This window comes from Acipenser ruthenus, chromosome 2 (genome assembly GCF_902713425.1).
Source record: "Acipenser ruthenus chromosome 2, fAciRut3.2 maternal haplotype, whole genome shotgun sequence".
Lineage (NCBI taxonomy): Eukaryota > Metazoa > Chordata > Actinopteri > Acipenseriformes > Acipenseridae > Acipenser > Acipenser ruthenus.
In genome coordinates, this window is record NC_081190.1 from 25203178 (window position 1) to 25216865 (window position 13688).

Sequence of the window (13688 nt, forward strand, 5' to 3'; positions counted from 1 at the left end):
CACACAGCAGGGGGCTGAAATTGGGAAAGTGACAGAATGCCTGTCAATGGCTGCATCTGCTAATATAGCCTGTGCCATGAGGCAGCATCTCCGAAACACGTTCTGTCATCCAGCTTGATTCGCTCATTTATAAAAGTGTGCTGCAGCAAGTAAATAATGCCACTGTCAATACATAAGCAAGAGCAGGTATGTATTTAACCACTTAAATGTCATCTGCTGTGTCACCGTAAAAAGTAAATTCACAATTTATTTAAAAAAAAAAAAAAGATTTTCAGACTAAACAACAATTACATATTTATATAATCCGTAAGAAAGCACACAAAGGTACCAGAAACAGTGGCTTACAAATATGCAGGCTGCTTGCAAAAAATGCAGCAGTCTGCAAAGTGATGTTCATGCATTGATTTATTTACTACATTGAGAAATCTGAAAATAATATTTTATTTGTATGTACTGTACTCAGCAGCCTGGCCCCAACTTGTCAATCACTGTGTGTAAATAATATGTTCATCAAGCCTGCTGGAAGTGAACCAGAGAGTTAAATAAAGATGGGTTGTTGTTGATGATCGCAGTTAATTTAATGATGGAAGCCAACACACCGAAATTTGACATGTGTGCCAGCATGTTTAAAATCAAGTTTGGCTTAAATCGATTTTTTTTTTTTGCATTAAGGACTTTCCCCAAGTTCTTGCTATGAGTCACAAATCAAGTATTCAGGGAATACAACAAATCTCATTTTAAAAGACCAACAATACATTACTTTAGGATCACCATCAGCAGCAACATCACAGATGAAGATGGCAACATCAAATCTGTCAGTCAGTGCAGGAATGATAAGATCTACTACCTTTAAGGTGATGCATGAATGTTTCCAGGTGTGATGTACAGCAATTGACTTTGGTTAATGATTACACCTGCTCAGCAAAAAAAAATATATATATACATTTGAAGCTAGAATGTCTTAGAATCAGTGTCCGGTTAAATGAGTCACACGTTCCTATTAATGATCAAAATTACAAAGACAAAGACAGGAAACCCCCACCCAGTTCAGATGCTTTACCTTTGCTTTTTCTGATGTCCTCTTTCCTCCAAATCCTCCAGCTCCCACTATAAACAAGGAGAACTGATTGTAGCACAGCAGGTCCTTCTCATCGTATGTGTGTACTGAAAAAAAAAATATATATATATCCCTGATTTCTAAGGATGTTGTTACACAACATAAAAAACATAAATAAACAAATACTGTACTATACTTTTTTTTTGGGGGGGGGGGGGGGGAGGGGGGGGGGGACACCGAGTAGTTTTGGTAGAATCTATGTGTATAATATACAGGTGGCACATTTTGTAAGAGATGCACAATATACTTACTGTAGGCAATACTATCCTACTATCCAGGATGTTTTTGAGAGGGTATACAATAGGTGTGTATTATACAAGGGATGTAACCCAAGACTGTGCTGTCAAGCACATTATACACAGAACGTGCTTTTGTGCACAGTGTTGATGTTGTATACCCAACATTACTGTATGCAAAATCGGATATGTCATTTGTTCAGGTATAGTGTTGGTGTGTTTACAAGAAACACATGACTTTACTTTTGCTGTATCTTTTTGCATTGTTTCAAGAAAGATAATTGGTATGCGAAATAGAGGACGAAAAAAAAAACCTCAATATGCTGAACCACAAAAAGGATATTTTATTAAACTTTATAGTAGATTCTTCTTTCAGAGAAAAGACTCATCAAATACAGCTAATAGATTCAGGGCTTACCACACACCGCCTACATCACTTATATTAATTCAGACTAGCCTTCAAAGATGTTTCAGATTCATTTGTAAATGTATTGTACATGCAAATGTATTCTTGAACCTATATATCCAAACAGGAGTTCAGAGTGTTTCCAGTCATTTAATTTGAATCAAATGGTACTCCTGTGTGACAAATTTAAATGGAACTAGTTTCATAACTAAAATTGATAGGAAGATTTCTGTGACTCAGGGTCAAAAACAAATGTAGATATAAACCTTAAAACCAATTCATTCCTTTTGTTAATCTATACTAAACACATTTTGCTTGCACTACAAAGAGATTATTATCACAGTAGTAGTGTATTTGCTATTTGTGAATGCCTCAGAACAGAAAGCAAACTTAAATCCGCTTTTTGAGTCATTAGTTTTTACACGGCCCTCTGAAAGACTGAGAAACTTTTCCAGTTATCACATCCTAAATATCCATTGTTTTCCCAATAAAATAATATATATTTTTTCTGAACATGATTTAAAAGACTCTTAAGTTCACCTAAGGTTGCTTCTTACAAGTTAGTAATAACCACTGCTGTGTTTTCCCTTTCACAACTAAATTGTGTAAATTGCTTCCAGGAGTACAAAGCCTTTGGATAAATAGGGACCACAGAATCAGAGCTGCGCGATAAATCTGCAGTGGTCTGGCAACTGTAGACACTCTAGGGATCTGAAATAACGGGACTTGCAGGAAATAAAGATTTCATGAAATCAAAAACCTACTGAAAAAAGTAAGCCATGGTTTAATATGTAGACAATATCCCACCTACTGGAAAAGCTTACCATCTAAGAGTATGACAGCTCCAGAGCCCTTATCAAGCACATCTGCAATCGTAGCTTGTGATGTCAGTTTGCCTGTGATAAACATGGGAAACACTTTGAAATTCAAATTATTCAGAGAATTTCTGGACATAGCATTAAAAAAAAAAAAAAACATTGAGCTTGATTCAGGGTTAGAAACTAACACTCGCCCGTTTGCCCGAGGCGAATTAAACCTGATGAGGACTAGATGTCTGGTGTCTCAGTAGTCCTGTGGGCGAGTGCCTAAAAAAAAATACAGATACAGTCTCACGTTCACAGGCTTGCCTTTAAAAAATGCAGGAAAAGTCAATTTTCTAACAGGGTGTAGCGGTGGTGAACAAACATTCATAATGCTTACAAAACTGTCACTCAGAACTGAAATGTACTTTCCTCGCCCCTTGTCATGCCAAATTTTGCATTATGCGTCTGCGTTTCATTAAATTTTGTCCATGTGACTACTTACACTATTCATCGGCATGGTTTAAATGTGAACATTCGGTATGAACAAAATTGACTTTTTAGACACCAAAACAGTATAAAAACGGCCATTTTCACAATTTACATTTCATTTTTAGATTATGTATTTCTTTTTTGAAAAAGCCCAATTGCTTGAACACAAGACGCTTATTTGGTTGGTCGGTCTTTAAAATCAGTGTAAAATATTAAGTATTTAAAACTATATAGATTTTAGGGATGATTGCTTAACTATGTCTTCTTACAAGATTTAGCATAAAATATCAGAACAACAATTTCATATAATCCGTTTCAAAGAAACGTAATGGGAGGAAATGGCTTTGTTTATAATACCAAAAGTTTACATTTAAACCACGGCGATGAACACAATTATTAACATATTGCATCTTTGAAGTAATTGTAAAGTACTTTTACAAAAATATGGATTTTTATACTGGGTTGCGACACCCCCAAAAAAATTTGGCTTTCACGATTTGACTGGCTGCAGGAAGTCTACGTCTTCAGAAAATAAGACGTACTACAAGGTGTGTGTCCAGTATGACAAAAGCCAGAGTGGCACATTTGTGACGGGGTCGTCTAGCTTTAAGACAGAGTCGATTTTAAAGCCCATGAAAAATCAAGTAATCATTATACTTTGTGAAACTGATGAAGGCAAAGACTGCCAAACAAGGCACACCAAAAGTGTAACAATTACTACACCCCATAAACACCTCTGTGATTTTAAAGATAAAAGTGCTTTTTAGAACCGCTCACACCCTTGCAAAGCATGCATGACCATATTCTGATTTTGAATGGAGGTGTGACCTGGAGGAGGCAAAAGGATTAAATGTGGGGAAAACCTATAGAAATTCTAAACAGGCACAGGAGTGTGTACACGCTATTGCGAGGACCCAGCGTCCAGCCCAGTTAACCAGAATCGCAACTGCTAAATATGTGTCGGCTATCTTGGAAGGTTCTACAGATAGTTCCATTACTGAGGCAGTGATATGCTATGTGAAGTATGCTGCCAGCGGTGTTGTTCACACAGACTTTATTGGGGTTCAGAATGTGGCAAAGGCAGAAGCAGAAACCCAATCCATGTATCTGGGAATGAGCATTAGTGTTTATTGTATCTGTTTTTTTTTTTTAATACAAATACAAAAAAATCTAAATTCTTAAGTTTATTTTTTAGGATAAAATTTAAGCCTAATATTTTAAGGACCCCAGCAGCTGTTGTTGATTCCGACCCAGGAACTTCACATGAGGACTAGCAAGTTTCAAAAGGTACTGGTCCTTAGGAGTAGTACCACCATTTTGTTAGTTTCTAACCTTGGCTTGATTTATCAATATTTTTACACCATTTTTGTAAATGGAAAATCAAATCTCCTTAGTCATTCCGTTAACTTGTTTGTTAAAATATTATTGTAACTTGTTACTAGCGTTATAAAATTGGACAGTTGAATTTTCCATATCCATATCTTGTGCTTTATACCTGAAGTTGGTAACGGCTTATACAGCTCCAGGTATTGCTCCCCATGCAAAAGCTATAGGGAGAAAAAAAAACACATTACAAATGCTTGACAGATATAAAATGTCTTTCAAGCATACCCAAATCAAGTTTCCTCCCTTCACACTTTCTTCCTTTGGTAAAATACATTTTTACATTTCAAAGCATCTGTCAATACCTTGTTATATAAAGCTAAAGGGGTTTGACAGGAGCACAAAAGGCTGTCCCTCACATGATTAATTAATTTTATTTTGTGAAATAGCAACAGCGACATGTATTTTGCAGTGTGTAAATCTGCATCTTTCTATTGTAAGTGAGTTTCATGATGGCCAGACGACATCTGATCACCTTTGATAGAGGGATGACAGAAGACACTCAGTTAAGAAATGGGACTGAATCCATCCAAATCAAGTTATAAATATCTTGCTGAATTGTCACATCAAATCATTGCTGACCTGGCTGGCCACGGTGACCCTACACCTTATTAATGTTATTCTTCCATGTGTGCACAAACAAAAAAAATACTGCCCATGAGAATGAGTTCACACTTACCTTGGTAAAATCAAAATTGAATCCAGGGACAGCAGCTAGCCCACCATCCATCATGGAGGCCTGGGATGGAATGACTCCAAAAGTAGGCAAGCAGCTAAATTCTTCATGCCCTTCAAAAAGAAACTTCATGTGATCTGGGTCTTTGGTTGACATGCCAACTCCAAGGGCATACAGAATACACTGAGTTTGTGAATAGGTAAAGACCATCTCAGGCAATTTCTGACCGACTGCCTGGGCCTGTGGAATCAGAAAACATGCATTTCATTTTAACGACAAATAACTTTGCAATTGCCTGGCAACTGGGTTTGAAATGACTTCGCTCTCTAAACAAGGAAATGTATTTTGAGGATAAGTACCCTATTAGCAAGATACAGATAGATTATCATATAAAAAATAGTAACACACACCAGTATAGTGTATTTGCCGCAGCATTATGTGTTTCTAGGGACCTGTGTAGTGTCAGGGAACTGATGGTTGATAACAGCATCGTCTGCAACGTTAGCACTCAATTCTCTATAAAGTTTGCACTGAAAACATCAATGGTGATTGTGTCATTATGTTATTGTATGTGCATTAATGTTATACATTCCCCCTGCTCAAAGCCGTAGTACTAATTAAGGAGAAAAATATTTCTCCCACTCCATCTGCAGAAGTGCTAAATAAAAAAAAGGGCAAAAGCACTCAATAATGTTTTTATGTCCTACTTGTACATTATTAGAACAAAAACAATCTTGCTACCCACAGGTACCATGGGACTGTTGCTAAATTAATGTCTTGGAATTGGATTGGTGTTCCGGGGTTGATTTTTAGTGTGCATTACACCTGCATAATAAGATTTATTTTCTGCTAAGGCGAAGTAGAGAAAATTAAATGGTTAGCCAAAAGTACAAAAAGGACTTTTAAAAATTAAAAATGTAAAAATTAGCCGCGTGAGCGTCAGTGACACCGCTCAGAATCACCACCTCTTTATTTCCCTGGTACTTAAACTAAATGTTCATGAACTGCACCTACACTGAATGCACTGCCATCAGGGAAAAATAGACAGCCTCGATATTTCTTGGATAAGCCTGAAATAGAAATGGGTAGGCAATTCTCATTATTGTGTGGGGCGGAATTTAGAAATTATACAATATTGGATTGCTAATCAAAGGTTTTTTACATTCCTTTATCAACACTTGCATGACACATCTTTCAAAGTAATGTACATAGTCTTCATGTAATAATTTGTTATGTTCAGAGTGCGTTTCAACTTGCTTGAAAGAAAGAACCCTAATTTGACCCTTTTTTTGTAATTCATTTTTCTGCGATTTTATTTTTTTAATATAGCACTTACTGGATCAATGCCTGTGGTGCTGGTGGATGCCATGGCGCTAGTAGGATTAGCTGAAAGGTTTTCAGTGTCGACTCTCGAAAGCACATCAACCAGAGTAGTTATTGACTCTTCAAAAGGGAAAAGAAGCAACAAATAGTTTGAGGACCTGTCACACTCCCTACCAGCTGCTAATGTTCTCCAGTAAAAGTGACTCCTTGAATAACACAGTTGCTCTACTTTTTCCAAATAGTTTTCTTACTTTAAATAAGAGAGACCGGAACAGTTTATTTGATTGAATTATTTTATAAGACGTAAGTAAGTAAAATAAAGCACATTTTAATTTGAATTATAGTAAGACAAGTCATACATTTTTAATTGATATGTATTCCCACAAAAACACAATTACTTTTTTCATGCTTTAAATCATTTTGGTGAACCATTTCCTGCGAATAACAGCTTGTTGAGAAACACAGTGCCCTCAAGTGATTACTAAGCCTGGTCACCTTTTGTTCATTTGGTGGCTAGTGAAGTTTAGTCTGTAGATTTTTTTTAGTAAGATCTGCAGTGAGTCAAGAATACCTTCTGAAAAGAAAACATGCTACACAGGAATGGTCACATTTATTTCAGTCCTTTCTTGGTGACTAAACTGAACAGTCATACCTTGCCAGAACAAGCTGTATTTTTTCACATCATATCCGAGAAAAACCTATCAAGTGATGTCAAAAGCAAATTGCCAGAAATCTGGATCACCTGTATGTTCTCTAAACAATGAATGCAAAGTAAAATCTTCAAAAGAAGGTCTTCCTTGGAGAAAGTACAAATGTCATGTCACCAAAACCAATGTTCTTCTGCTCCTAGTAATCTGAAGATAAACTCCACTTTGTCTGAAAAGTAATTTTAGGTCGAACTATCATCTATAATTGAGGTACTGTCACACAGCTCCTTTAAAAGACTAGCAAATGTATTTAGGTTTTTTTATTAGTTTAAAAAAATTATAAAAGGGAGCTTACCGTTGTTGTTTATTTTTTTATTATTATTTTTTTTTTAATAAATTTAGTCATCGCCAATTTTTTTACCCCGGTTTTCTCCCCAATTTAGTATGCCCAATTATTATCTGTATCCTCAGCTCACCGCTCGCAACCCCCCCGCCGACTCGGGAAACGGCAGCTGGAACACGCGTCCTCCGAAATGTGCTCCTGCCAAGCCGTCATTTTTCGCACTGCAGGTCCACAGCAATGCCACCAGACCTATAGTGCCGGAGGACAACACAGATCTGGCGGCTCCACTGCAGAACCACAGGCGCCCTATCGGTCACAGGAGTCGCTGATGCGCGGTGAGCCGTGGATTCCCCTGCCGACCTAAGCCCTCTCTACCCGGGCAGCGCTCAGCCAATTGTGCGCCGCCCCCTAGGAACTCCCGGTCACGGTCGGCTGTGACATAGCCTGAATTCGAACCTGCGATCTCCAGGCTACCGTTGTTGTTTTTAATACTCACATTACTTTTGAACAATTTATTTTGGTTAGTTTCCTTTTTTTAAAAAAAAAATCTCTACTAAATAAATGTAAACAAAATATCCCCATAAAGCATGACTGTGCATAGTGTCCTAATCTGGGATCTTGCTGACCGCATTAAATACAGTGATTGTGTTCATGAATCCTCTTAACGTTTTACATGCAAGTCTTAATAACTGAAATAGAAGCATGGTATTCGTGTTGAGAGCAAGCATCCTGCAGATAGTGATGTCATCTTATATTAAAGTACCACACAGGCAAGTTTCTAAACATTAACTTTTATTCAAGCAGCTCTGGTAGGCCTCACCGTCAAATTAATTATTTGCACATCCCAAACCAAAGTACAGTAAAATAATATACAGATTTAGTATTTAAATAACAGCTAGTTGCACAAGGCCTAAACTGTACGGGACTGAAAGGATGGTTAATAACCTCTATGGTACCTCAGTTTTGTGCACGCCCAACTGATCGCTATAGAGTCAATTTGCACGAGACCACCAGAGCTCTGCTTCTGGTCTGCAAAACATTGCATCAGAGGAAGCAACATCGCACAGCCATGCTTTACGGGGATATCTTTTTTACAGTCTTTTAGGAGAGATGCTTAAAAGGATTTTATTGTTAAAACTGCATATAAACGCAGAAACAAATTAATCAAAGTAATGAGAATATTAAACAAAGGTAAGCTGTTTTGTTAAACTTCCATGCCTATAAGCACCCACTTGAAAACAAATCAATATTATACACTTTTTACACATTCAATTAACAATATGCTTCTCCTTTTAAAACATCTGCATTTGTAAAACTCTAGGGAGAAATGTAAACATGTTTTATTAAATCCAGGGCTCGTCTTTAATCAGTCAGAGTACACTTTAATTAAGCATTGCTCCAAAAAGCAGAACTCCCACACATAATGGAAGTGTGGAAGTGCACTAACCCCGTTTCAGAAGATTGTAAATTAGATAGATCCCGGAATCTGGCTAGTGAGGTAGTACCTTCACTGACTAATCTGGATCACTGCTGGTATATCCAGTATGAGTTAATGAGGTGAATATGAGAATAAGAAGGATGGCAATGCATGAGGGGCAGAGACAATTATGAATGTGGCACTCAAGGAATTGAAATTACTTATGTTAGAAGGCGGCACATGTCTCAAAGAAAAGAAATGGCATTGCAGTCTTCAATAATATTCTCATGTTATTAAAATAAAACAAATATTACTTTGGTCGCTGTAAAAATTGTATTTTCTTTTTACTAGCATCTGCCAAGAGGGAGGACAGAATGTGTATTTTTTCTTTCTTTTGCTTTTGAAATCCCCCAACTATATCAAAATATGGTTAATAATGATGTTATACTTACTATTTATACACTAGTAGGTGTATAGTGTAATTTAATTTTTATCTATATTTATACAGCTCTTTTTGCAGGTACCTCCTCTAAGGTTATCAACAGGTTACAATATGTTCAAAATAGTGCTGCCTGTATTCTCAGGAAGACCAAGAAACATGAGCATGTATCTCCTGTCCTTGCTTCTCTCCAGTGGCTGCCAGTCAAATATAGGATTGATCTTAAGGTTTTGTTACTAACTTATAAATCCTTACATTCTCAAAGTCCTGCCTATCTTAGGGATCTCCTTCAGTACCACATACCAAAACGAAAATTGAGATCTGGTAACAATGTTCTTGTGTCTGTGCCTAGGACTCGTCTGCGCACTGTGGGTGATCAGGCTTTCTGCTCTTTAGCCCCACGCCTATGGAACGCTCTGCCGGGCTATTTGAAAAATTGTGACTCAGTTGATGTTTTTAAATCTAATCTTAAAACTTACTGTAAATGATTTGTTGTTCTTACTGTTTGTCTATTGAAAAGTCTGTTTTTATGCTGCTTTGTGATTTTTAAATGAAAAGCACTATATAAATAAAATGTATTATTATTATTATTATTATTATTATTATTATTATTATTATTATTATTATTATTATCAATGTATTTTCCATATATGCACAGATGCTGTACAAATGTAATAATTTATGAAGAAAAATATTGGGTTGCCTGATTCCAATATTTTTGTTTAAAACGTATTGATTTGTTATTAAAAGTTGAAAAATGTAGGAAATCAAACAGAACCCAAGTAAAAACATGTAATTTTGTTAATAATGAATATACCCTAAAATCCCAAGAATACAATTAAAATGCAAGCACAACTGCAGATATCCATACAAAAAGTAGTAAACAAAAACACAGTCCATTTTACAAAGTTTATTTCACAACTTCTATTTAAAACTGAAATGTTTAGTTTTTTTTTTCTTCTTTGGGGCATATGTGTAGAATCTAGATCATTGATATGGCAAGTGATTAAAACAGTTGTACAAGAGCAAGTAGCTGGGTTCCTAAACATACAGCGTTCCTGGAATTGTTCTTTTCATTGTTAACATCTCAGTGTTAACAAAACAGAAACAAAAAAAACAACTTCAAATGAAATGAAAAATACGTCTTTGCAATTCTGAAAACAAGCAGCAGCTTGGCAAAATATATTACAAAGCCAGATAAATGATAAGCCCAGGACAGGCATGTTAAAGGTTGGCAGAGGTGGTTACTCGATGGACGTATAGTGGTACCAACATCAGGAAGGAAAACGAAATGACAGACAATTCAAATGGAAAACAGTACAAAGTTGTTTTTATTTACCTTGGATATTTTGGGGTTTGTTTGCATTTCTGAAATCACAGACTGTCTCCCAATTATCTCGCACTGCCTCAGGAGTCATTTCCTGGTTCTTGTGCCTCACAATGGCACCCTGTGTTCTCTCCCAGCGCACTAATAACAAGACAGAGAACGGGAAATGTTCACTGAGATCACAGAAACCAGAGATTCAGAAACCAATGTTTTTCACAGAACCACAAAATACAATGCACCTGTGCTTAATGAGGAAAACACTGTTGTGCTCATAGAAAACTAAAATAACGTGAAATGTGGTATTGTTAGCGCTATTTTTATTTATTTACAGCCATGGCGTGGCAAGCATGTTCCTTTGCCTGTCATTACCATAAAACCTAGAGCACCGTGACCAACATCCACCACATGTATGTATGTATGACACTCTTACGTATGGAACGACAGACCTTGTCCCAGTAAAATATTATTTAATTGTTTTTTAAATGTTTTCTACATTGTTTAGCTATAATTCAGCAAGATACAGTAATTTTTTTTAATAAAGTACTTACATTTACCAATCCAGCCTGCACCCGCCTATTGAGACAGAGGAGAAAAAATATATATAAAGCAGTTTTCATTTAAATGACACTGAAGAAATTGCATTATTTTTGTTTTACACAACACCAGCTCAGTGTTAGGAACAGTAAATCCCTGCTGTCTAATATCATGCATGATTCAAAGTGCTACGTACCCCCCCACATATCAAAGCACTTGCAATTTGCATTTTTCCCTGAACTACGTGCACTTCTTTGTAAACAGAAAAAGCCAAAAAAGTAGTTCAGTTCTTGACTCTCTTTGTAGCCAAGGCGGTATAAAGATCACACAGCACAGTATAAAGAAAGCTGTTTTTAGATTTCAGATACGAGTGCAATTTTGAACACACTAGGTGGTTTAGATAAACTCTTCTTTTATACTCTGGAGGCAAAAAAGGAGAATATATATTTTCTGAAGTTTAGGCTTTGAAGATAATGGTCTAGTTCCTTAATTTTGTATCATGTACGTACCCTGCCAGTTTTTATTATTATTTAATTATGTATTTATTAAAATTGGTTTCACAGTTGTTAATTTAGTGCAAATAAATTAATACAAATTCTGAACAGGTAATTAAGAAGCCTACTGTAGTCTACACTAATTAATAAATATACCTTTTTTTGCAGTTATTGGGGGGGGGGGGGGGGGGGGGGGGGGGCTTTTTCTGTTTCTATGCCCATGTTTGAGCTTTTTCTTTTTTTTTTTTAAATATACCTGCACAGCTGTTTGGTCTATGGCGGTTTTGTGATGTGGAATACTAAGCACTCCGAGTGATGTTAATAAATGGAGCTAATTAATGCCAAACCAAAAATCTACTGGAATTGTATTCGCTGAATTGTTTTGTTTTTACCTCAAACAGGCTACCATTTTCCTCACAGCTCTCATGGCACAACCACAGAACAAGAGGAGCTACGTACTCTGCTTTAAGGGACTCCAACAGATCTAGGATATAAAAGACATACAAATATTTTACAATACAACCGTTCTATAGTATATCATCATCAACATGTACAATTTCAGACACTTGAAGACCTAAAGAAGTACAGTAACAGAAAAACATAAACCATAACTTGAACACTAAAATCATAACATTTGAGTAAAACAAAAGAAATGTCTTTGTCTTAAAGACTACTTGAAAAAAGCTGTATTTTCCATGTTTCACCTTTTATATCACTGTATGAATGTAAGAAAAGTTTGGGAATGAGAAGAGGTCGTTCCCTTGTTTGCACACAGTTTGCGCCTATTTCCTTACAGCTTGGTTTGGCCGTTGTATGGACAACCAAGTTCGCTTGGCAAACAAACTGCACTGAGAAAAACATCTGAAAAAGGGAGTCTTGGTTTCTTTAGCAAACTAACCAAAAACTGACATTCTTCAATTTACATTATAATATTTTATCAAAGCCTGGTCTAGCCTACATTACACACAGTATGACTAATGCTGGCAACAAGAACTGAAGAGCAGTTCATGTACTCATAGTAAAAGCTCCTTAACAATACTTACTCTTCATGGGTAAATACTGTAATCCTCAGGTATATTTTTGAATTTTAGTTTTTGGAGCACAGATTTTGCACTAGCTTTTAAAATACAGTACAGTTTTCCTTTGGGACATTTTTTTTCTTCTTTTAACTGCACTTTAGTCAAGTTGACATATAGCACCAATATTTCTGTATTAACTGTCAAACCAAGTAATGTGTAAATCAGACTGGAATGCAGGTAAATATTTATCTGTACACCCTCCGTTTACCCCCACATGCAGGAGTGCAATCCTATTACTGTGAATAAAATCATTCACAATGCAATGCGCTTTTGCTGCCTATTCTGTGTACCTTTTGTGGGACCTGAGAAGGTGGGTATGAATTGTCAGTAATTGAACACATGTTTCTGTAATTAAAAGATTACAGATGTCTTTAATTTCAATTACAATTAAATATTACAATGATGTTTTTGGGCGATTTCACAACTGTAATTACCATTAGAATTACAAAAAACTATAAATCAGTAACAATTACTCCAACCAAGAGTACAACAGAACATTGTGTGTACAGTATGACAACATTCTGTAAAAAAAAAAAGACAAATGTTATGCATTAAAACTAATGGATATTACACATTTCACAAACTACAGTACATTTAGTTAATGAGCAGTCATTTCCTGGTGTTCACAAAAGCATCAGAAAATGGCATAGTAAAGGAAAGTCTTAATGTACATCAATTATCTTCATTATATGATTGCTCAAAAGGATGCATAGCACTTTCTTTTTTACAAGTTACTCAATCCTGTTTACTGAAAAGCTATCCCAGATCATGCTCAATTTGAATACATTACATTTGCACAGGTGAAGAAATATGCTATTCTTAAGCTTAAATGGTTTCCAGAACCGAGTGATTGAGTTCTGTTGCAGGAACACATGACCAGGTACAGCAAATGCACTTTCACTGGCATTCATCTAAGGAGAAGATCTATTCAGATCTAATGGTTTGTAAAGTAACGGTCTCAAGACCAAGATTTAC

At 36.1% G+C, this 13688-nt stretch overlaps 1 protein-coding gene across 2 annotated transcripts in view; it reads right to left on the minus strand.

Moving 5' to 3' along the window:
- Window positions 1-13688, minus strand: part of LOC117427495 (peroxisomal multifunctional enzyme type 2) — a 54141-nt gene that overhangs the window by 28780 nt on the left and 11673 nt on the right. For both annotated transcript variants that reach the window (XM_058992595.1, XM_034903410.2), the window contains exons 9-16: window positions 12027-12118; window positions 11155-11179; window positions 10619-10747; window positions 6447-6553; window positions 5114-5350; window positions 4547-4598; window positions 2584-2655; window positions 1061-1164 (exon numbers count right to left, since the gene is read on the minus strand). In XM_058992595.1, the coding sequence (XP_058848578.1) occupies window positions 1061-1164; window positions 2584-2655; window positions 4547-4598; window positions 5114-5350; window positions 6447-6553; window positions 10619-10747; window positions 11155-11179; window positions 12027-12118 (818 nt within the window). The remainder of the gene's footprint in view (window positions 1-1060; window positions 1165-2583; window positions 2656-4546; window positions 4599-5113; window positions 5351-6446; window positions 6554-10618; window positions 10748-11154; window positions 11180-12026; window positions 12119-13688) is intronic.